Below are 26,362 nucleotides of genomic sequence, written 5' to 3' on the forward strand. Positions count from 1 at the left end.
TCCATGGAGGTCTCCCAGCCCTCCTACTATATTTCCTTCTAGTCAGGACACAACACTCCTGAGCTTGTAACAGGTGATCCTTGAATACTGACCAACAGTCTCTGGCCCCCCTACCCTCTATGGCTATATCCCATGGAACCTTAGTAAGCAGGTTCTTGAAGAGACCAAAGTCTGCTTTCTTGAAGTCCAGGGAAGTGAGCTTGCTGCATGTCCTTCTCACTGCACTGAGGATCTCAAATTTGACCATCTCATGATCACTACAGCCAAAGCCACCTTGGACTGTCACATTTCCAACCAGCCCTTCCTTGTTGGTGAGCACGAGGTCAAGCATGGTGCTCTCCTTGTTGGTTCCTTGATTACTTGCAAGAGCAAGTTGTCTTCCACACAATCAAGGAACCTCCTGGATTGTCTGTACCAGGCTGTACTGTCCCTCCAGCAGATATCAGTATGGTTAAAATCCCCCATGAGGATAACAGCCTGCAAGTCTGAGGCTGCTCCTATCTGTCTATAGAGAGCTTCATCCACAGAGTCCTCTTAATCGGGTGGCCTGTAACAGATCCCCACAGTAATGTCTCCCATCGCTATTCTCCCTTTGACCCTGACCCACAAGCTCCCTGTGACTCATCACCTGTCCACAGACAGAGTTCCATACTTTCCAGCCTATCACTGACATAAATAGCTACTCATCTGCCTGGCCTGTCTTTCCTAAAGACCCTACAACCTTCCATTCCAACACTCCAGTGATAGGAGCCATCCCACCATGCTTCTATGATATTGATAATGTCATAAGCCCATAGCAATGGACACATCTCTAATTTCTCTCATTTACTGCCCATACTAAGGGCATTTGTTTAGAGGCATCTGAGCTGAGCTCCAAATAAAGCTGACTCATTAGCTGAAGTGGCTGAAATATCTCTGCATTGCTCCACGCATTTAACAAAGGTGCTGGCAACTGACTGGGAATGTTACGATGGATAGGTACCCCTCCCCCCAGCACATCTAGTTTAAAGCTGCCTTGACCAGCCTGGCAAGTCTCTTACCAAAGCAGCTCTTCCCCTTCGTCAGACCAGCTCCATCAGCCTACAGCAGACCTGGTCCAAATTGAGTCCTATGTTCTAAATAACCAAACCCCTAACTGTGGCACCAATGTTCTAACCATTTATTAACTAGCCAAATCTGCCTGGTCTTTCCAAGGTCCTCCCCTTTGACCTGGAGGATTGATGAAAAAGCTATCTGAGCCCCAAAGCCCCTAAGAACCTCTCCCAGGGCTCTGTATTCCTTCTTAACAATTCACAGGCTACTGCTGTCAATATCACTAGCATGCACATGGACCACATAAAGTGGGCAACAGTCAGTGGGATTTACTAGACCAGGCAGCCTCTCCGCAACATCCCTGATCCGAGCCCGTGGTAGGCAACACACCACCCTTGAGATTAGATCAGGCCCTTTCAAAGTAGAGTCTACTTTGACTTGCCTACTATTACTAGAGTCTACTGCTATGACACACCACTCTCTCCTGGAGGCACTAGTAGTGATCCTCTTTACTGGTGCATCAGCTGGTTCTTCATTTGGTGAGGTGTGCATTTCCTCATTAGCCTCCTGCAGAACTGCAAAGTGGTTCTGGGTGGGGATGCTGGATTTTGGAGGAAGCCCATTGCTTTTATTTGTCCTCTTCTTCCCCATTATTTTTTTTTTGTTATTAGCTCCCAGCTTCCTGGGTTAATGCCATCATTTTCTGTATGTGCTAGGGTGGGCACTTGTGGGTCTTGAACAGTTTGGGCCTAGAGCAAGCAGTCCAGCTCCCTGTCAGCTTCCCCTGTATATTTTAGCCTACTGACAGTCTCCCAGAGCTCCCCCACTTGCTGCAGGAGGACCTCCATCAGGGCACACAGTGTGCAGCCCTGTCCACTGTGCACCCTTGCCTCAAGAAATACGTCAGGGCACTTTTTTGCACTTCGAGGTCTGTGCTGCAGCTTCTCCTCTTGTCAGCTCTGTCTGGGTGCCTGGGAGAGACCGATCTGAAATCAGTCTCCACTGTCCCAAAGACTGGTATGAGAAGTTGAGATGGGATTCCACAGTCCATTGCCTCAAAGATTGGTATGACAAGCTGAGATGGAATTCATCTATCTTTTGTCTCAGAGATGGTTGGTGGGAGTTGAGATAAGACTCCAGTGTCCATTGCTTGGAAAAAGGGTGTGAGGAGCTGAACTGGGACTCCACCAACCATTGCCTGAGAGATGACTGAGGAAGAGCTGAGGTAAGACTCTGCTGTCCATCACCCCAAGAATTACTGCAGACACATGCAGTTGAAGAGCTGGCTGCAAGACAAGGGAAACTGTTCCACCAGGAACACATGATACATGACAGGAAGAACAGAGGTACTTTCCCTCCCCCTTCTCCACCACGTTAAAAGGGGGAAAAGGTAATCATGAAGAGGAGCCACTGCCATGAGGATGACTTCAGAAGGAGACCTCCATGAGGACACTCTCCACCAATGACTACTACAGACCCTGAGGGACACCCTCCATGAGACATGGCCATGAGGACAACTCCGCAAGACACACTCCACAGGGTACCTTCAAGGAGACGACTCCAGACAGACACCTCCATGAGGACACCTACTTCTGACGACTACTATGGACTCCTGGGGACACTCTGCTCTGACACTGCCATGAACCCTGGAGAACTCCCACCACCAAGAATGACAGATCTCCAGGACACCTCTGGAGAAAGTCCACAGTGGTGACTCAATCTCTGCACCCTGCATTCTTGCTTTTCTACCTTTTTTTCCAATTTGTCCTATCACTATCCCCTTTATTATAAAAAAACCCACCTTTATACTTGTTTTTTCGTAATAAGCCAACTGATCAATTATGGCGCTTGATGTCATTCGCATCTTAATCTCACTCTTGGGATCACGAACGAAACAAGGTCTGACAATGGGGCTTTCTCCAATCGCACCCTGACATGGTCGACCCTCCCAGACCGGGCCCTGGCAGTGGCGCCGGCCCTTAGGCAACCGCTCACCATTCCGCTGGCCTGTCCACGCTGCCAACTGCCGGCCCCCACTGCCGCGCCATGCCCTGTTCATCGGGCTCCACTCCCTGTCAGTCCCTGCTCGCCTCAGAGCTGTGGCTCCTGGGCAAGGCCTGGCAAGGGCTTGAGGCTGCCTCAGGGGCTCTCGCCACTCAGAACTGAGGCCCTGAACGCTGTGATTCCTCTCGCTCCGGTGCTGAAGGCGTGAACTTCATCCAGGCTGCTGTCTTTTGGTTCAAAAAGACGAGGAAGTCATGCCTACAGAATCAGAAGCTTCTCTGAGTAACCTATACTGCATATGATCCAACAAGTGCACAGTGTACTTAGCCAGCTCTAGGCTAATTCATAAAGGGACTAAGCATTTACAGGAGGCCGTTATTCACACTCCTCCCCAGTTGATTTCCAGTGGAACTGAACACAGTGAGTATCTCACAGGTGATGGTCAACAAGGCAAACATAATCACTGCTCTCAGCACTGAGCAGGAGAAAGGATGGGGCAATGGGAGCTAAGGAATTGATAGTGGATAAATCTGGATACACACATAGTGGTATCTGTTACATGTTCTTTGAAGAGAATCAGTCTGGGCTAGTAGTGGGTTTAGGTCTGCCACTGGTGAGTGATCTCACCAGCCCAAATAAGGCTTCCAAAGCAATGAGTTTATTTCACTTTATACTGGCTGCCTACACCCACATGCAGATTTATGAAAGTAAGTAAACTTAACTTACAATAAAGGTTTCTGGCTCTTCCCTTTGTTTGTTTTAAGCTAAAGAAGTAGTCTTTTCCAATTCCATCATGCTATCTTCTAATGTTTAGAATTCAACAAGGCAGTGAAGGACTAAATAATTATTATTTTGTCAACATTTGACTGCTTAATATTGCCTGTACTAAATTTATCATTAAAAAAGATCCTGAGACAAAGAGCACATTTCACAGCAATATGCTCACCATTTAAAATGTACATCATAACTGACTACATTTTTATTTTATAAACAGATGCACTGAGATATACATACTCACCCACAGCCAATATACTATTGTACAACTGAACTTCAGAACCAGTCATGTGCCTTACAAACCTTTTCCTCAGTTCTAAAGATATAAGGAATGTGGTTTATGTAAAACCCAAATATAGCAGCTTTTGTATTTAACACATAGTTACAACTTGAACAAGCTGAAATATAATTTTATTTCATAAGATATTCTATTTACTGTATATGAATTAACTGGTCTTTTGCTTCCAGCCGACAGCTCACACCTTCCTTACCTAAAGGAAGGGAGGGACAGATATACAATGTAAACTACACAGAATATCCTGGGAGAGAGGGGAATTTAATGTAATAAACCTCTTGAATCACCCCTGAATTATTTAGACATTTGTAATATAGAAGTAACTCCTTCCCAGTTCCAGGCCCAATTGTAATTTCCTCCTATGACTGCCATGATTTTACCATCTCACCCAGCAGCACAGTTTCAGAAGAAAGAGCTTAACAGTTTCTCCAATTAAGCAGAGAGGTAGACAACAGATCAAGAGGATGTTCAAGCCTGCAGAACCAATTGGCCCATCAGTTTATTTGAAATATTAGCATCTTCTCAATATTTGAAATATTAGTATCTCCATGAACAAAATGGATTAAATCAGGAATCATAATTCTGATTTGCACTGAAGTAATGAAAATCCTGAGAGAATTACATCATGAAGCAAAATACTGTAAAAGCCTTAAAACTTGAGGAGTAAAAGCATCCCTTGCATAAGGTTTTTGATGCCTTCTATAAGACAAAAATCACAGTCACAGTTGGCCCAGAGTTTCTTAAACTGCTGCTAATAAAGACAGTCATGGTAATTCAGGGATAAAACTCACCTCTAACTACTTCAATGTACCGCTTTTTATTACCTGCTATTTACAGAATGGCAGTCAGCCAATAAAATTCTCAGTAGAATTCTACATTCTCACATAGCTTTCAAATCATCTTATTTTCAATCCCTGAATAGCACAATGCATTGCCAAATTAGTTTCTCCCTTCAACTGGAAATGTATCAGTCTTCTTGAGTGTTTAAAAATTAACATTAAAATCCCTGTTCAGATTCCTTTTAAGTAAAAGGTACGCACACACAGCACTGAATCACAACAATGAAGTTATTCACGTATCTATTTTCAACAGCTATGTTTGGAACAAAAGCAGCCTGGATGCAGAAAATATTCATATGTTAGATACAGCCAAGTGGAACAGTAGAGATGTATCTTCCCTCTTCCAGCACTATGCATAGAAAAAAAAAAATCTTTAGCACATTAAACTTAGAGGGGATATGCTCAATATAAATAAGGCTGACTTATTAAACATAAGTGGCACCATTGCACATGATAGCTTTTGATTTACACCGCTTTTAATTCACAGCTAACAATTTATTATCTATTCCCTTTTTGGTCCAGGTCATAATGGCTCCAGATTTTAGATGGCATGTAATGGAAAATGACATTGCACTGTTGTTTAACCTCCCATGAGGAGGCAAAAGAAAGCAATGGGTAAAACTGAAATATAAAGTCCCAATGATTAAGACAGATTTTGAAGAGCAGATAGCTAAAAGCAAAGAAAGTACATCAGAAGAACCTCATGAGATTGAGGAGCTTGCTGAAAAAGAACTCAAAGCTGAAGATTCTGCAGAAAGGCTGAACAATTTCTTAAACTTCAGTGTATACTGAGGAATTATTTACACAAGACATACATTTTTGAGGTGAAGAAGAAATACTGTCAGATTGCAGTATCAATAGAGGACACACTGGAACAAATTGATCATTAGAGCAAAAAAGTCAGCAACACCAGATGGTTGTGTTCTAACAGGATTTTAATACAGTGGTAAAATTTAATGACTACATCTTAGCAGTACAGACACCTGATTCTTTACAACCAGAGGGCAGAAAACATTGCCAGAAGCACCAGAGACAATCTGGGGAATCACAAGCATACCACCTTTACTTCCTGCTTAGGTTTTCATACAGATTATGTCAGAACAAAATATAGACAGGAAAGTACCTTTCCTACAGCTAAACAATAGTACTTGATTCATTAAAGCACCAGGATGTACTATAATTTCTGACAGTGACAAGTAATACTTGTAACTAAACTGCAAGACACATTGTTACTGCAAATATAAGCTGTAGTTCCCACTGTAACAACACCCAACGACAAAGTACATTTTGTCGTAAAAGAAAAATTGTTTTCATTTCAGTTAATCCTGATATTTACATATATACACAGGTACACAATCACATAGAATCATACACATATACATGCGACTTTTTATGGCATGTACGAAGGAAAAACATATAAAGGTTGTGTATCTTTTCAGCAAAATGGTAACCAAGCACTTCAACCTTTAGATTACATTCTGAATTTAAAAAATGCTGCCAGATAATATTTTATGCAAAGAGGAATCCCATTGAAAGTTATTTTATGCACTTCCTGACTGCAAAAATATTTTCAGTGAATGAAATCCTAATAATCAACTTCAGTGCATGCTACCTTCACATCAAAGAACTTGAGAATATGGTATGTCACTAAAGCTTACAATTCTCCATCTCACTTATTAAAGATGATCAGATTCTGATGAATATATTTCAGCAATGCAGTGTGCACTTTACAGTGTGCCAAGGAGCACTGTCATGTTGCACATGGAATATATTTCTGACGCAGTAACCTGAACGGAAATCTACAACAAAAAAATTGTCACACCATACTGCACTTAAAATTCATTCAAGATCTATTTAGTTAATACCAGTACTTTCTTTTAACATCACTATCACTATAACATATGGAGGATGCCTTAAGGGAGCCATGACTCAATCCTTGAACACTTTTTACAGGTCCTATCTAACACTGCATTACAATCACCAAGGAACTGGAAGCTCAAGTGCACCAAGGATTCAAGGTGAGAAAAATAAATAATCAAGCCATCCACTTCTACACTGTACATAGCTTCTGAGCAGCTTTTATGTAGTATGAAGCAGATATAAAAATGAGAAGGAACAGATCACCCTCAGCCATTTGTCTTAATATAGAACAAAAAAACATGTGACACAGCCAGAGTATTAATAGTGGAATATGAGGGAAGCTTTTTTGGAGGAAGGGGAGAAAAGCATCTCTGAACAAGCTATACCCACTGTTTTCTTTAAGTCAGAAGCTTGGCCTTTTTTGAAGCTATTGTACCTATTTTGAACCTGTTTTATTATTACATTACTACACAACACATACAGTGAAGAAAAATACCTAACAGTATATGCTCAAAAATGTACTTCTGGAAAAAATCAACTTAAACCATTAACCAATGTTTAATAGGTAAGGCAGCAAGGTGAAAATTAATGTGTTACATGTATAAACTCAAAGCTTCTTAAAGATTCTGTCTAGAACCCTGCTTCTGGCAGATATGTGAAAGATTACAATATCATGGTCTATCAATGAAGAATATGTTAACAGGACCATGCTCTGTACAAAACGTTGTCTTGTACTCTGCACCAGGACCAACAACCAAGTAAACATAGATGAGTCTTAGCTCAACTATTTGTCATTAATTAAAAAGCATCATGAATTAACACTATAGTCAGAAAAATCTATGAAACATAAAAGTAGATGCTATCCCAGTGTGTAGTATGTTTTTAAGTAGAAACTTCATTCCAAAAGTTGCAGTTCAGAAAAAAGCAGGATCCTTTTATTCTGCTAGATAGTGCTATACTCCTACTTGCAAAAGAACTGTAAATATTACAGTGAAGCTACAATAACTGTGCTGAGCTTGTGTAATTAGGCTTGTAAATCAACAATACTTTGACTATTATTTTTCCTGCCTAACCACTACAACTAACTTTACAGAAGCCATCTGATATACTCACTATATACCTTTCACTGAACACAATGGCTTTATTTTTCCCCACTCATTTTCTGTTTTTCAGCCAGATTCAAATACAGTTCAGCACTGGGATAGAACTATATCCACAGTATTACACCCCTGCAAACAGCCAAGGTGAAGCTGGAAGACAGCAGAGGCACGTGCAATGATGACAACATGTTTGCTTAACTAAAGGAATGGACATAAAACATTCAGGCCTTTACCTTATCCAGTCCACCTCAGATAATATTTCAATGCCTAACGTGCAGTCTGTTACTATATTGAAATATTCTGGTGTAATGAATTTAGTAACCTGTGAAAGTGAGAACGCTCACCTCTTATGCTTTAGGTTTGTTTCCTTTTGGCTTGGTTCTACTTGATAAATTAATGACAAGCTTCTGAATAAACTTGATTTTCCTGCAAATTCAAGCTGTTTTTCTCACTTTAATTCTGGCTTGATGTACTATACCCTGACTTTGTACAAAGCTCACTGACATTATAGGTGGTTGTTACCCAAAATTAAAGAAACCATTTTCCTCTGAGAATCAATATGAAATTTCAGGCTGGCTTTGGAATACTTCCCTTGATCTTGTTACAGATTTTTGTCTCCAGGTGAGCTTACTGTAGCTTTTTCTACTCAAAAAAACTTGGTGGCATACTGCTGCTTGAAACCAGTATCAAGTTTCAGAGTAACAGGTAACAACTTCAGGAACCAAGAGAAACAATCTTTTGGTCAACTGTGTGAATCCCCAAAATGATACACAGAGTAAGAGAATACTGCAGAACATTTTAACACACAGATGGCAAATTGTGTGTACAACCACAGACAGAGGAAAGAGAGAACACAAATAATTTTCCCATAGAAGTTCTGACAGGATAACTGTGCTATTTATTTGGATTTTTCTACAGGGAAGACAAGCTACAGATCTTTAACTATGGAGCTACTATTTTCAAGTAGCAGATTTATCACTTTTGCCATTTCTTTGTTACACATCCATATTTCTAAACAAGAATGCGTGTAAATTTCTGAGTTTTGTGAGAATATATCATACATAAGTACTTACTATTCAGAGAAGTCTTACCTGCTACCAAGGATTGGCTCCCCAGAGGCTCCCAAAGCAGAATAGTCCATGCCATAGAAATTCAGCCCTAAAAGTATTTTATTCCTCCATTTTGAATCAGGATCCAGTACTTGAACACAGGCTCGTACCCAGGGAAGAGGAGAATTTGGACCAGGTCTGTCAAGTTAGTGAGAAACAGACAGGTTGTCAGAAAAAGTGCACATTCATTCTTGGCTTTCTCTTTTTGCCTAGTGTAATTGTAAAGAGCAAACTATGGCACACAAAAATCATTGAAGGTTAGCCTACAGTCTATAAAGGTTAAATGTACATTCTCTAGTGGCTTGAAGTGCTGAAGTACAAAACATGATTGCCCCACTCTTGACTTTGTGATTCCCTTCCAAGGTGAAGGGACACAAAATGCACAAAAATGTCTTAAGAGTGGGTAAGAAAAGGTTTCCACCTAGCACATTTTCTTTGTCACTGGGCATGGCACAATGCCTACAGAGTAATTCACAACTCTGTATGACTTCAGCTTTTTTCCAATAATATCCTCAATATTTTTACAGTAAACTGGCACAACATACTGGGACAAAATCCACCATTTATTTACAGAAAGAACTAGAAAATCAGTGATTGGTTTCAATAACTGTTTTAAGGCTTATTTATGGACAAAACCCTAAAGAGGCAACTACTCAACAAAAAGCTAAATTAAGAACAAGGGTAGAGCCTTAATTCACAGAGTAAATGAATTGTCATACATACATCATCAGGACATGGTGCTCTTTCCACTCCTCTCTCATCAGAGAGAAGAGCACATTTTATCGCAAACACTCGCTAACATGGAAAAAGGAAAAGCATATTCTAGTTTTACAAATATTAACAACATCTATTCCCTTCTAAGTACCCACCTCAGAGCCTTCCAGATATCTGTGCCATTAAAACTCAATCTGCTAATACAGTACAGGAATGTTGCTGGAAATTGTGTGCATATTTAAAGGCAAAAGAATTGTGAGAAAACAATATGTATTATCCTGCATTTCACATACTCAGATCAATCAAACCAAATTCAGGCAAAAAAAAGATTTTATTTCTTTCTATCAAATCCTTTCTCAGACTAAAAGCATTACATGTCATAAACTATATTTATTTCAGATACAGCGGGTATGAACTGAAGAATGCTTCCCTCCTTTCAAGTAAAAAGGATTAGGAACTCCAAGTCAGGTCTAAGTAATTTAAAGCACCAGTGAAAGTATAAAGATGTGACTGTACTACAAGCTGTGATTTTAATATGGCACAAAGCATGGTGCAGCTTTGCCACACAGGAAAGACGTAGCCTACAGCACAGAATTTTGCAATGCATTCAGGGTTCCAGATGGGTTTGTATAGCATGTACAAAAGCCCTTATTACTTCATCTTCATAGATCTCAGATTTATCTAGAGGAAACCTAAACTGGATACACCTATGCTGCATATTCCAGCAGGAGAGTAACAAAAAATTGTTTTAACTTCAGTACATATTACTGTCTATGTTTGTTCTCCTCTAGGTTGCTCGGCTTGAAGATGCAGAGACAGGCCTGGGGAAGCAGGTATACAAATTCTTTTCAGAAGAAACAAAAGTTCCTCTCTGCTAAACCTATCTAGACATTATCAAAACGCTAACATACTACAGGTGACAAAGATTTTAGTGATATAATAAAAAAAAAGAAAATTATGGCATTTCTAAATCTGTTTACCACAAATATTAACTCTGGACAGTCACCTTGAAGTAAGATACACAGAATCTAACAGGAATTCCAAACGCATGTCCTTTACCTACAATTTGAGGTGAACCATGCTTTTGGAGAACAGTAACATAACAAGTCCCTGCAGAGTTTAAAGACCTCAGCTACACTGCTGTTCTACTTTCACTCAGTTAAAAGTATTAACTAATATTCCTGTAAATTAGTATTCATGTACAAGAATGAGGTTCTGTATTATTTTCCAGTCGATCAGTTCCCAGATCTGGTTTGATGAACTGCTGCATAAGCAGCTCTATCAGTACAAGGGAGACACTAGTGGAAGAATGGAAAAACATATCCACAGTAGAAGTGTTGCCAAAAGGCACTCTGCTGCCTAGGATAAGGCAAAAGAGTTGTCATTGTTGAAAAATTAGCTTTGAAGCACAACTGACATGTATTAGATTATTCATGTACGTATCTTGCAGAACTGTGCTAAAAAGTAGTAACAAAAGAACCTGCCCTGGAAAAGAGTAAATACCATGGAACTAGTAAAAGAATATTTTTTTACCCTGAGTACAAAGCCTTTCATGATATCTGCGTGCCAAATGTATTCTCCTGTTAAACAATGTCCTGAGCTCTTGGCTTGTTCAAAATTCACCTATCCTAATTACTAATCCAAAATCTCATTAACTGATACAGTTACAACATACTATCCACTTTACTAAAAAAATGACCTCATACTGTAGATTTAATAGTGACTTAACTGGGAGTCAGTTCCTTCAGCAGTGTTTTTTGTAATGTCAGATGGAGTCTTACCGTTGTGGTGTTGAATAGTCGTATGTCATGAGACTGAAGCTGTCTATCGCTGAGGCCAACTGATCAAATTCTTTCTTTGTGAACATTCCTGGCTGGTTAGTCCTTTTAAAACAAGCCAAAACAAAAACAGGAAGAGATGAATTACTACAGTAACCTGGCTTATTCTCTCCTTCAGGTTTCATACCATTTGATCAGGTAAGAAAAATCTTTCATTCCAAAGGTGGCAAATAAACATACTGCAATGCCATTCTTATAATAAATGTCTAAGAAAATAAATAAAATCAATACTACTTATGTTGCCAGTGGGAAGAATCAGACTTCCACACCATACTTACCAAATAAGCATTTCTACCATGGCTACAATAGTGATAAGAGATGTGGTATCAATCAACTGAACTCTAAAAGCTTTTACAAAACCTGTATTTGCTTGGCTTGTCATGCTTGTTTTGATACTTATATGACTAAGTTATCTAAGCCATACTTAAAAAACTGGATGGGTGCAACTGTCAATACAAAAATAAAAACCAAAGGTAATTTTTTTATTCATCTGAAATAGAGCAGTAATTTCAGCTTGTACTGTACTTAAGACATGTTCTCTCACTGGTAAAAAACATTTCAGTTTCTTTCCATTCCCTCCCCAAAAAAGTCCTAAAAGCAGAAGGCTAATACAACTGCCTGACTTTAGCAAAAGAGTACAAAAACCTTTCTTTAGACAAAACCACATCCATTTCTTTTACTGGAGCAGGGGGGAGGAAGAAAAGAGGGGGGGAAAGAAAGAAAGAGGGAAGGGGAAGAGAAGAAATCTATTTGATGCCCTTCCCTAGACAGAAGTCTAGTTTTGCCTTCTGCATATCTTTGCATGAAATATGGAACACGACTTTTTTACTTCCCCCCTTTTTTGCTTATTCTTGATTTAGAAAATCTAGCATTGGGTCAACATCTACTTTAGCTTCATGGCTGAGGGGTTGTATTTTTGACAGTTTTGGACTCGTAGAGACTACTAACTTCCTTCAATCATTCAACTCGGAAACAATGGACGCAAGTTGCTTGAAAACGCAGAATCTGTTTTGAAGAGAATTCATTAACTTTGAACTAGCAGCACACATAGCACAGCAGAGAACATAAGGCAGCCTTAATCGCATTGCAAAGATAGAACTGAACAAAAAAGGAGAAGCTGTTGTCAGGCTGAGGGCTCTGAAGCACATTAAGCATATTAAGATGAGAAAGAGAAATTACATATTGTCCTAAACAGCCTGGGAGAGCAGGGCTCCTAGGGGAACATAAGAAAAGGAGAGGGAAAGGATAGAGGAAGAGAGAGAAGAGATTAAAAAAACATGGCTTAACAGCTACAAACTCTGTGGTGCCGCTCTGCCATTTAAGGGCAAACTTAGAGAATTATACAAGATTCCTCTAGAGAGTAGAGCAGAGACTGAAGAATCCAGACCTTCCCAGTAGTATTGTAAGCTGCTACTTGATACAGAAGTTAGTACGCAACCTCTGTCTAGACAAGGTACCCATTCAAAGCACTCATGTTCCATTTTAAGTGTTAAAACCAAAAAAGATGCTCAGTGACAGATGAAAGTAACAATATGGAAAAAAAATCACTTTTTTTGTTGACCTTATCACTTTTGGATCAGTGTGCAAATTCTTCATCCAACAATATGTGCTGAATAGATCATCAGAGCATAGTAGTGTTCATTTATCAGCTTACTTTCTGTTCTACCATTCTATCACATTAGGAGAGAGGATAACAGAATACAGGTTACACAGTGGAGCAGATTAAATTATTTAACATGCCGGTCATGTTAAAAGGGAGCAAAGCATGAATGATATTTGCAAGTCAGGTCAATAAGACTGATGAAGCATACACTGGATTATGTAGCTGTAACTGTGAAATATAGTGGTTCTGGAAGTCGCAAATTTGCAGAACCACTGATCTACTTGTCATTATTACAGAGAAATCCCATCCTTTTCCTTCTGTGGTTTTAACAAATTAAAACAGACCTTCACTCTGCAACCAACTGGTGGACCTAATTTTTTTAATAGTTATTTGCTTGTCATTTACTGCAGTTGCAAACTACAGTTGTTCTACAAGAATGAGGAAGATGAAAGATACCTTTGAAACTATGTCATGGCAACTGTAGGCAAACCAATTCTCCAATGCAAACTAGCAAACCACATTTTAAGTAAATTGATTGTGATTACTCATGAAGGGAAAAGTATAAAAAGTAATTATTATCTGTATTAGATATTAGGGTAAGTTGGATTGCTTTAGAGATTAAGCTGGGTAGTATTTTAACTAAATTTGTATGTGTAACTTGCCCTCTGCATCTGTTTTTCATATACAGTGTCAAGGACTAAGAGAGGGGAAAAGAATGAAATTAAAGCAAAAACAAAACCAGGTTGAAATCAGTTATTGCTATAATTTTGTACATTTTCTCCAAAGCAAGCATGTAACTGGACTACTTCCACTACACAGGAATGCCATCTGAGGAGCAAGGTCATAAATTTTCAACTGGAAACAAACCCAGCAGCAATGAATACGCTTCATCCATTCACAGATACTGTTAAGCACCACCACTTTTCACAGAAAGCAAATACCACTCACCAGCTCAAGCAGCACCACCAGCCAACTCTGCTCTAGCCAAGCACCTTGGGAAACTGTTTACTGGAGCAAAACTAAGTTTTTGATTCATGCCTTGAGAATCATTCTGAGTCAAGAAAACTGGCACTCAAGGATAAAACCTAAATATTTTTCAACAGCTGTTATGCTTCTTATCTGAAGTTTTCCAATCATTTTGTTATTTAACCATAAACGTAATGCAAAGGCAGGTATGCTATCAGGAGAACTGGCTACCCTGGATCTTGAGAAGGCTGAGGTTCTTAATGTTTTCTTTGCCTCAGACTTTACTGGCAAATACTCTGCCCACATCACCCGAGTCTTGGAAGGCAGACACAGGGACTGTGAGAATAAACATGTCAGGCCAACTGTAGGAGAGGATCTGGTTCGAGACCATCTTAAGAACCTGAACGTGCACAAGTCCATGGGACCTGATGGAATCCATCTGCGGGTCCTGAAGGAGCTGGCGAATTAAGTTGCTCGGCCACTGTCCATCATATTTAAAAAATCACGGCAGTCAGGTGAATTTCCTCATGACTGGATTAAAGGGAATATAACCCCCATTTTCAAGAAGGGGAAAATGAATGACCCAGGGAATTACAGACCAGTCAGTCTCACCTCTGTGCCTGCAAAAATCTTGGAGCAGATTCTCCCGGAAATCATGCTAAGGCACATGAAAAACAACAAGGTTCTTGGTGACATCCAGCATGGCTTCACTAAGGGGAAATCCTGCCTGACCAATTTGGTGGCCTTCTATGATGGGACTACAGAAGGTGGGTTGATGCCAACCTCATGAGGTTTAACCATGACAAGTGCAAGGTCCTACACCTGGGTCGGAGCAATCCCAGGCACAGCTACAGGCTGGGTAGAGAAGAGATTCACAGCAGACCTGCAGAGAAGGACTTGGGGGTGTTGGTCAATGAGAAAATGAACATGAGCCAGCAGTGTGCACTTACAGCCCAGAAAGCCAACCGTATCCTGGGCTGCATCGAAAGGTGCATGACCAGCAGGTCGAAGGAAGTGATCCTGCCCCTCTACTCTGCTCTCATGAGACCTCACTTGGAGTATTGTGTGGAGTTCTGGTGCTCTCAACATAAAAAGGACACGAAGCTGTTGGAACAAGTCCAGAGGAGGGCCATGAGGATGATGAGGGGGCTGGAGCAGCTTCCACATGAAGACAGGCTGAGAAAGTTGGGGCTGTTCAGCCTGGAGAAGAGAAGGCTGCGTGGAGACCTCATAGTATCCTTCCAGTATCTGAAGGAGCCTTATAAGGATGCTGTGGAGGGACTCTTCATTAGGGACTGTAGTGATAAGACAAGGGGTAACAGATTAAAACTTAAACAAGGGAGTTTAGATTGGATATAAGGAAGAAATTCTTTACTGTGAGGGTGGTGAGGCACTGGAATGAGTTGTCCAAGGAAGTTGTGAATGCTCCATCCCTGGCAGTGTTCAAGGCCAGGTTGGACAAAGTCTTGGGTGATATGGTTTAGTGTGAGGTGTCCCTGCCTATGGCAGGGGGGTTGGAACTGGATGATCTTAAGGTCCTTTCCAACCCTAACTATTCTATGATTCTATCTTTCCTGTCTCTTTGTAGGGAACCTCTGTGTTACTGATGTAAAAAAAAAAAAAAAAGCAGTCTACTTTCTTAGCATAATGTTTAAGATACAGAAATATTTCCAATAAGTGACAGTCCCTTTTTTGATTTTTTTTTTTTTTTTTTTTTTACAGAACACATCTGTCTCTGAGACCCATCAGCACTTTTGTTTTAGACCTAACCATTTCCTGGATGAAGTTTCCACCACATGCTTTCAAGAAATGCTTTTTCTTGGATAAAATACAAACTTTCCTGCTGAAGCCTTGTTTATCCAGCCCAGTATTAGTATCTTCCTACAAAGATTAGAGTTGCACAGTCCCTTTCTACCATTCTATTCTTTCACATCTAAAATAACTGCAGAGGAGTTTGCTTTGTATCCTAGAATATCTATTACCTGAATCTTCCAAATAGTATGTGGTCATATGTATCAAAATTCTCATTAGTGATTTACTGGTAAGTATTCCTGTAAGGTTTTGACTTTGTAGTCTTTCATACAGAAAGACTGGAAAAAACACTTTAAGCATGCAAGCTGCATGAATCTACATTCTCAATTACTTCTTGTCTCACTATGATTGCACTCAAAATGAAATAAAAAAAAAAAAAGTCTTGTAACTGACTTCTACTCCCTGTCAGTTTGAACTGCATTCTTGTTCAGTTATCTCACACTCTCCTTACCTTATAAAAGAGAAATTTTCTGTATCTTCATTGTTTAACAGTCCTTCATAATGGAAAACTGATTGAATTTCTGTTTCCTGTATATATCTATTTCGGAAGTCATCTTCTTGGTAATGACCTAATTTTCTTGTGGTGTATAATTCTCCATTTTTGCTGTAAAGCAACTATTTGTAAATCTTCCTTTCTCCCATCTTTTCACCGTCATATATTATTGGTTTTCATAGCTCCTTCCAGTAAGGAGCATTAAAGTATAATGCTATTGCATTTTTTGAACACAGACCAGTGAATTCAGTTAAAGCACAATCACTGAATAAGAATTCAGTGTTTTTTCCTGCACGCAGTCTGTTCTACAGCAAACACAAGAAAAAACTAAAATCTCTACCCTATACATCCCACAGTTATAGGAATTGATAATGAAGTAGCCAAATGCATAAACAAACTAGATCTGAAACCATTTTCTTTCCAGGAAAAATCCTCTTGGCAGTTTTGTAGCTACACTACCTCTTTTTATGTTCTCAAAAACGCTGTAAGGATGACAGCTGACTGAACTAATGCTCCACTACCAGTATTCAGAAAAACAGCTCTATGTGGATCCTGGTTCCAATGGATGTTTTGCAACTAGATTCTCTGGAGTCTTACATATGTTCCAGTCACAAGTCCTGCTCACTGCTGGATCTTGGGGAAAAAAAAGATGGGTCATCTTCATCTGTCCAGCTGCCTATTTTCATCAAGTAGCAAGGACCTGACTATTAAAACTCTATGCCTATGTCCATTTGTTTGAAACTGGTGAAGTGCTAAAAAAGCTTTTACAGAGAGATGAAGAACATAAAAGATAAACCTTACAGACAGCTTGTTACCTCAGGAATTATGCTAAAAGTAAAGCAGTAAGACCTGTCTACAACAGTATTGGAAGAAGCAGGCAAGTCAACAGGACGTTGACACAAGACTGCTGTTCAAAGCCATGAACAATAATTACAGATTTAATCCCTGCTGTTTAAAAAAAAGAATGTGACCATATCAAACAACTAACCAAAACAAAAATTCTCAGAGAGATGAAAATAAGTATCATACATAGTGAGGGGCTGAATTCCATGCAGCAGACTAGAGATTTTACAAAGCACAGCATGATCTCTGTGTCTGACCTCTCTCCCTCAGTGAGCATATCCTTGCAGACAACAACATATCAAGGCTTTTGCAGAAATGCATATTACTCATTAAGCATTTTAAAAAATATGGATGCTTAGTGTTCAAAGACATTCACAAGCATTTCTAATACAGCATTCTTTTTTCCCATTTCCTTTGTAAGGACAACAAGTTGCAAGAGCTGAAGAACTGGATGCAATTATATTATCCAAATCTCAGTTAAATCAGAGTTTAAACACAGTGTCGTGGTTTAAGCCCAGTCGGCAACTTAGCCACACAGCCACTTGCTCACTCCCTGCCCCTTCCTCCTCCCAGCTCCCAGAGCGATGGGTAGGAGAATTGAAAGAATGCAACCCCATGGGTTGAGATAAGAACAGTTCAGTAAATAAAGTACAACACAAACCACTGCTGCTACCACCAATAATACTAATGATAAGGGAAATAACAAGGAAAGAGAATACAGTCACTCACCACTGACCGAACGATACCCAGCCTGACCCAAGCAGTGATCTAACCCTTTCGGGTAACTGCCCCCAATTTATATAGTGGGAATGGCATGCTGTGGTATGGAATACCTCTTTGGTTAGTTTGGGTCAGGTGTCCTGTCTTTGCTTCCTCCCGGCTTCCCCTCCTCCCTGGCAGAGCATGAGACTCAGAAAGTCCTTGGTCAGAGTAAACATTACTGAGTAGCAACTAAAAACATCGGTGTTATCAGCACTGTTTCCAGGCTGAAAGTCGAAAACACAGTACTGCGCACCAGCTAGTGAGAAAGAGAAAAATGACTGCTACTGCTGAACCCAGGACACACAGTATCTGATTTTGTGGCCTACAAACCCAGATCCATAAAGTAGGGACTGTACACTGCAAAACCAAAACCAAAAATTCCAGGTTAGTGTAATTTTATTTTTATTAAGCCATCACTATGAAAATCACATGCCTCTTATAATAGAAATAAAAATCAAACTGAAAGGCAACTGGAAATCAAACAGAAAGACAATCATTACTTCTCACATACACTCTTTCTGTTGTGGTTTTTCATCTGGTTCTACTCTTAGAACACTCTCCCAGTTTCACACACTAAACAGATGAAGACAAAGACAAAAGCAGGAGGATCCTTCCCCTCTCAACTAACCCTTATCTTCTTAACATCTCCAAATTACATTTTGATCATATAATATGAAAGACTACCTTATTGTTAGTAAGTCAGAGAAACATCATCCCAAGAGATAAAAATTATGAGGGAATGAGCAAATGAAAAAAGGGGAACGTTAATGAAAACATGACAATTTAGCAGTTCATTCCTAATGAGTTGGAACAGCCTGAATGTAGCCAAGACAATTTCTGTAGCAAGCCTGGGCTATACATTGTTATATATATATAACATTCATTCATTCATTGGTAGATTTTAAGAGTTTGTTAGACAAACTGCTATCAAAAGACGCACTGTTATAGTTTATTTTGCATTAGGATAATGAACCTTCCAATATTATTAGAAGCACCACCTACTATTCAGAATAGTCATTTAAATTCAGAAATAAAACCCTGCAACCCTACTTTTTCACTTGTCTTTTGCTGCTGCATTGATTTCATGATAAGAATGGTAAAATTTAGATGCCTTCAAAGAGCACAATGGCAATCTGTTAGTTTTCCACAGAAAAGATCACAATTTAAAATGAAAAAAATATCTCTACCAAATGCACCCTAAAAACACAAACCCAGCTGATTTTATTAGCATTACTGAACACATTCAGGTTTTCTTAATGGCAAGAATCTCTTTACAAAATTATCAGAATATGATAGGCATTTAGAAAACAGTGACAAAACCCAGCCAGCCTGACAAGCAAGGGAATTGTAACTGACTGCTACAGATTCACAATACAAAAGAGCTGGGAGTGGTTACTTCACACAATGTACTCCATATCACTAGGGGGCTGAAAATGATAACAGACTGACAAGTAAAAACTTGCTGTATTTTCATCAGGAATCAAAATAGTATTTATGTACCAAATGAAATTTTTGCAAAGCATTGAGGGTGGGCACTCTTCCTCAATATACATATTCCATCCCAGCTGTTGCCTTTGCAGTACTTGCTCTCCAAATAGGAAGAAACACGGGATCTGTTCTTGTCATGGAATAGCCTACACAGATTTCATGAAGCCAAATTAACTACCCATGGCCCATCTAGTTTAAACCAGTAACAGAAGTCAAGAAGGAGAAACACACCAAAAATGGTATGTCCTGAAAAGAAAGTATGAAATCCCAGCAGACACCTAGGGACAGATAAGTCTGAAAACTGCTGTCCTCAGAGCTGAGGACAGTTACACTGTATTTTTCAAGTAACTTATGAATTTCTATCTGAAACTGTTAAGCAAATATCAGAAATTCACCTGACAAAACCAGACAATCTGAATACCAAGGAAGGAAAAGTTTCTTTCAATAACTTGTCATTGTATTTGAAGTTTCCATTTTTGAGAGGTTAACTGCTCTCTTTAATGCCTGGTTCCTTTATGTTGCTTCATCTTCTATAGGGGAATCATTTAAGTAAGACTCTGCATAGATGAACATCCATTGTGTCACCATTTTGTTATCCTAATTTCCAAGCTATTCTAGCGTCTTTCATGCCAGGGCTTAATGCCCAGGCAAATCATGCTCCAATAGCAGAACATCACACAAAACAAGCTTGTACCCTGGAGCATATGATCCTCATTTAAAAACTCCATAACCTACCAAATGTAGGCTTAATTCCTCCCTGTGAAGATTAAAATGGACTCGCCCCCTCCCCCGAAACTTACACAGTAATTGCTCTATAGCAGCTGGCTCAGAATTGGTAGAGCTACAAATGCCACAGTGAGGAATACATACCACTCCTTCTCTTTGGATGTCATTAGTTGACCAATAGATTATTCTAATGACTTTCCCTAATGAGAATTCAAAAACTGATGCGTGCACACCTGATTCAGCACATATACGTACAGTCAGACCTTGGCTGCATTAATTTTATATAGCAAGGCATAAATTTGTTCTTCACAAGTCCTTTCTGAATCTACAAAAAGTACACGGAACTTTTCTCATGGCTGCACTCAGTCTTGTTGTACCGAGCTGGCAGCCCACGAAGCAGCAGCAAAAACAGGGAAGTCATTTGGAAAAGAAACAGAAATAATTTAAAGTCACATTTACTGAAGCTAACAGAATTCAGTTTAAAGAGAGATGTGACTGACAGACCTACACTTTAAGCGTTTATACAGGAAAGAAACAAAACCCATGAGCCCAACAGCATGACTATTATTCAATAAGATTAGTGCAATTTGAAGAGGTTATAAAACTTTCTCTAATAAATGTTACTCAGAAGTAGTCAGCAGTCATTTCCTACCCAGTTTTCTGCTCCTCTCAATATAAACTTGTATCTCAAGCTGCACGTTGTGATCCAAGTCACACATATTTTAGAGGTTCTCTAATACACAATAAAAACTTTTGTGCCAGCCAGCTACCCTAGACAGCTCACTTGAGAGCTCTGGAAAGAAGAAGATGAAGCTACTTTAAGACAGTTCTTCACAACCTCAATGTTTTTGCCACAAGAATAAACTGAGTAGCTAAAATCTTAATTTTGAAGAAGCCTAGTTTAGAGGTAGAAAATACTGACAGCACATACCTACAGAAGCTTTAATGTGGAGAGAGGCTGTAGATTTATTTTTTTACTCTTACATATACAAGTATGAATATCTGAAGTTAGGGATGCTTGCTGTATTTTGAATAAGGGGCATGGATTATGTTCAAATATTTGAAGAGAGAACAATGGTCTGGATTCCTGCAGCTTTCAAATGAAAGCAGCTGTACTCTACTGCTGTGCATTTCAAGAAGCCAACAAAGACAGACAAATTTGATATGGATTATCTGCCAAGACTGTAGTAGCTTTATTATGCTCTTTTCCAAGCTCAGAATCTACAAAAGTGAAAAACAAAAGCCATGCTCAACTACATATTTAACTGGACATTTCACAAGCCAGGAACAACTTGTGAGCAAGAGTGCTGCATGCCAGAGAAGTATTTTGCAAACTTCCTGAACAACGAACAGGTATTAAAACAGCATTACAGTGGAGTAAGCTGAAGAACCTGAGAATCAAAACTTCTGGTTTGCAGGCTGTTTTTGCACAAACTGAAAATACTGGTTTTCAGCCATTTTTGGTTCCAGCTGCTTAACAACTGACTTAATTCAGTTGTCTGGCTTTCTTCTAAATTGCAGAAAGCAAATATATGTTGTTTTGAGCATTTCCTTCTTGTATTTATCTTCAGAGATTATACTAAGTTTAGCATAACAAAGGTAGTAATAACTTTAAAACTTCAGCAAGAACATTTTAAGAAGATAGATCACTTCAAAATGCTGGGTGTTTCTGTCCTCCAAATCCATTGTTACATACCTTGCTGACAGCATACAGAACAATTCTAGGATTCCCCCAAATACAAAGCTGAATCTTGTTCAATAAAACTTATAGTAGGGTCTAAGTATAGTAAGGTCTAATATAAATATAGGTATATAATATATAGGTTTACATATTAAATTTATATTTATACATTATATTAGTTTATTATTATAATATATAGTATTATGGTTTACTATTATAATTATATTATTGTATTAATTTATATTTGTATTTTATATAAAAAAAACTATAGTAAGGTCTAAAAGGCAGCTGATTCTCAGAACAGATGAAAACCACAAAGAAACATCCACTTATTCTGAACAATCAACTAGTGGTCTAAAGGAGGAGAAACCTGTTACATAAAAATATCTTCATAAATAGCAGAGACACTAGAAAAAGTTTCCCAATTTCTACAGAAAAGTTTTCACTTTCTACTCTACTAAAAGGTTGGTGAGATACTGGTACAGGGACCCCAGAGAAGCTGTGAATGCCCCATCCCTGGAAGTGTTCCAGGCCAGGCTGGATGGGGCTTTGAGCAACCTGGTCTAGTGGAAGGTGTCCATTCCCAGGGCAAGATGGTCTTTAAGGTCCCGTCCAACCCAAACCACTTTGTGATTCTATGAAACAAACTGTTTTCAACAACATAGCATCTTGTTTTCTTGGAAACATGATTTGTTACTTCACAAATAAAGTATATTTTAACCTTTATAGCTCCCATAAAGTTCTAGAAGGACTTCACCTAAATGTTTTTAGAAAAAGACTAAATATTTGTCCAGATTGTTTACAATATTGGAATAATTCTGCCTAACCAACATGACACGAATGTGTAATTGGAATATGTTTTAACTGCCTCTTCCCCCCCAGTAATTTCCTAAAAGCTAGGTTAACTCCATTTATTCACACCTCACCACAGCAATCCTTACTGTTCAATGAATGAAGAATGCAGTTTTAAAGCTATCAAATAAGATAGCTAGCCTGTTCATGACAAAAACGCAGGAATTCAGAATTAGTCTTGTCTACCCTCTGCTCCCACTATTACAAAACTAAAGTAAAACCAGTACAGAACCTTGCTCCTGACCTTGTTCAGGAATGTCAACAGGTCCAGATTCTAGAACAATGAGAATAATATAATGGCAATTTTTAAAATAGTACTAAGTGCCATTTGAATATAAAATGCATTATCTTTAATGGCATAAATCAAAACCACTTTGAGGCTGAAAAGCGGAAAGTTGCTGAATCAGAGTAAAACATTGTCAAGGCTTTATAGTCTGCCTACTCTAAAACCAGCAATACAGTAATGGCTTGAGATATTTTCAGTTTTTCTCAAAGTCCCTTGTCTCATAATGCATATGTAAACCAAAAATATCCTCTCCCAGAAACTTCTCATTGCTTTTAAAAATATGTAGTGTCAAGAACACTTACCTTCAACATAACCCAAATAATTTACCGGATCTTAAGAATGCAGACTGTTCGAAATATAAGTGCTTACATTTGTGATTTTCAATTCCTTTTTCTCTCCAAGCAAACAAGAGATCAGCCAGAGCAAGAAGAAGCAGTTCAAAATAATAGTTGGCATATAACTTCACTTAGCTGAGAATGGATAAGGTGTATGCCCTGTACAAGGCACTGTCCACAGCTCAAAAACAGGCAGGACGTGTATTTGCAAATGTTTGAGTTGTTCTCAGGACAATGGAAGAAAAGTTTCACAACAGAGTGTACTCTTCTTTTTCCCATTAGCTCAGCTCTGCTTTCCTTCCACTTTTCTGCTGAAAGAAATTAAAGGTAATGCTCTTTCCTCCTTGCAGAGCTGTGCATCACCTGCTACCCAGATAGGTATCATCAAGCTCAAAATGCATATGAAGATGCCAAAATTTTCTTCTGTGTTTCTACAGCATTTTGCCTTCTGACATTATTATTTTTCTAGTGTTCAACCTACAAACTCTTTATCATGAACCAAGAGTACTTTTATCCTTTCATTCTGAGCTGATGTAAAGACCAGTATATCACAGTCACTTATACAGCCCAAGTGGACGCATTTGAAGATTATGTCTCCTGACAACTGTTTCCTCTCTTTACTATACTAAATACAGTTCTTCAAACTTTCATCAAAGGAGACATTATATATACTTGTCATTTTTCTGTTTTCTTCTGAACACTCTAATATTTCTGCATCCTCCTATAAATATAGTCGCCCAGACTCAATTTTCTACGAGTCCTGCCTAACAGTGAGAACAGAGTAATTACCTTTTGTCACATTCGAGGCTCTCTGCCAATCATCTCAAAATGAAAAGTGTCTCTTTTCCCACACCTCAAAAGACTCTCGCTCTGGTATTTTGAAATTGCCTGACACCCTTCCAACACAGGTCTGCCCAGAAAGTTTCCACGCATTTCCATGTTTTACTTTTCCTTCATTTTTTATTTTTAATTTAATTTTATTTTTATTTTATTTTATAAATATAAATATTTTATTTTATTTTATAAAATTTAATTTTATTATTAATTTCTGGAATAACTTCAAGATCTGATCACCTCCTGTTAAATTTTGCCTACCAATCTGATATCTTCTATGGGCTTAAAAATAAGTGAACAGCCTTACTGTTTTAGGAAAATGCTTTAGGTCACTTCCATATGAAATCTATTCCCTTACCACTTCTTTGGCCCTGATCTTACAAAGGACCAGCAAAAATTGATTTTTATAGTGCATATACAACAGGTCCAATGTATCCAAAATATACTAAACTTGCTAGGTATGTGCAACACAGTTGATTTGTGATGTTCTATACATTCCACTCTATACTGTATGAACACATATTTCTTCCTGGAAAATCTAAGGGCCATGGCTTAAAATATGTGGTTTGGGGAACCATCTAATAAAGACAATTGAGAAATTTAAAGAGAGTCCAGAGAAAATTCAAGGTCTAAAAAACATGACCCATACTAGAACACTGACAGGCTTGGGTTTATTTATTACATACAAGATTTGCTTATGTGTCCCACCTGAAACATCATTCTAGTGCAACAGTTGCACATCTGCAGCGTGGACTATTTTATTAAAGCTGGCACTTACATCAAATTCATACTGAGAGCTTTTGTTTTACAGATGAGGAACCACACTTCATATTTCCACTACTGCTTGACAGTCCTATTCTAGCAGATGTGAAACACCGAGGTTAAGTGCATTTTATCAAGAAGGATAAAAAAACCTACTGTGCTTGTTCTTCATTTAAATACTGCTTTGATAGATACTATCAAAAAATGGGCAGGAAAAATAAAATTATTCTAGCTAAACAATATGTAACAGGATTACTTTCAAGAACTTCATGAGGACAGTGATAGTGCCAATGAGTTACTTACAATGTGCTTTACTCTTGCTAATAATACCAAAACACCATGTCCTGTAAGGTGAAATGAAAACATACTGCTTAATGACCTCTGTTTTGTACTGGTAAGCATGTTACTAAGACATATGAAGATCAGCAACTCTTTTGCATACTATTACCTAAACCAAGGATCAAGGCCTGATACACATCTAGTACTATCATGCTAGACCTGATTAACATTACTGAAGTACAAAGCTGCCTTGCATTACCTGGGGCCTGTTAAACAACAGTTGAAACAATCTGTTTTAAAACTGTTTTCCATGCATATTGATTGTGATTTATACATACAAAACTCTAACATTTTGGTGGTTTTAACCAATTTTTTTTTCCCCTAGGAATGCAGCAACCACTACTTCAACAGGTTTTTCATCTGTAATTTTAAAACTGGTAACTAATACAACAACCAGTACTTTTTGTAATTTCATCATATATTCAGGGTATGATAAAACAAGCTCTTAGCATCTTAAATGTGATCTTAGAGACAACCCCAAAAAAGTTCTCAATGGCATGTCAGATGAGTCATGATACTTCACAGAATCACGTAGGCTGGAAAAAAGGACTTGAACATCAGTAAGTCCAACCATAAACATAACACTGCCAAACCCACCACAAAATACCTCCAGAGATGGTGACTCAACCACTTACCTGGGCAGCCTGTTCCAATGCTTGACAATGCTTTCAGTGAAGAAATTTTTCCTAATATCCAATCTAAATCTCTTGTGGCACAACTTGCGGCTATTTCCGCTTGTCCTATTGCTTGGTACTTGGGAGAATAGACCAACAGCCATCTCACTAGAATCTCAGGTAGTTGCAGAGAAGGATAAAATCTCCCTCAAGCCTCCTTTTCTCCAGACCAAACAATCACAATTCCCTCAGCTGCTCCTCCTAACACTTGTTCTCCAGACCCTTCACCAGCTTCATTGCTCTTGTTTGGACATACTCCACCACCTCAATGTCTGTCTTGTAGTGAGGGGTCCAAAACTTAACACAGTATTCAAGGTGTGGCTTCATCAGTGCCCAGTCCA

General features: G+C 38.8%; 1 protein-coding gene across 1 annotated transcript in view; it reads right to left on the bottom strand.

The window, feature by feature from the left end:
- The window catches only part of CHID1 (chitinase domain containing 1), a 120,282-nt gene that overhangs the window by 65,591 nt on the left and 28,329 nt on the right, over positions 1 to 26,362 (bottom strand). Inside the window, exons 9-10 of the mRNA XM_034062625.1 lie at positions 11,509 to 11,610; positions 8,996 to 9,151 (exon numbers count right to left, since the gene is read on the bottom strand). Of these exons, the coding sequence (XP_033918516.1) occupies positions 8,996 to 9,151; positions 11,509 to 11,610 (258 nt within the window). The remainder of the gene's footprint in view (positions 1 to 8,995; positions 9,152 to 11,508; positions 11,611 to 26,362) is intronic.

The sequence above is a fragment of the Melopsittacus undulatus genome, chromosome 4 (assembly GCF_012275295.1).
Source record: "Melopsittacus undulatus isolate bMelUnd1 chromosome 4, bMelUnd1.mat.Z, whole genome shotgun sequence".
Taxonomy (NCBI): Eukaryota; Metazoa; Chordata; class Aves; order Psittaciformes; family Psittaculidae; genus Melopsittacus; species Melopsittacus undulatus.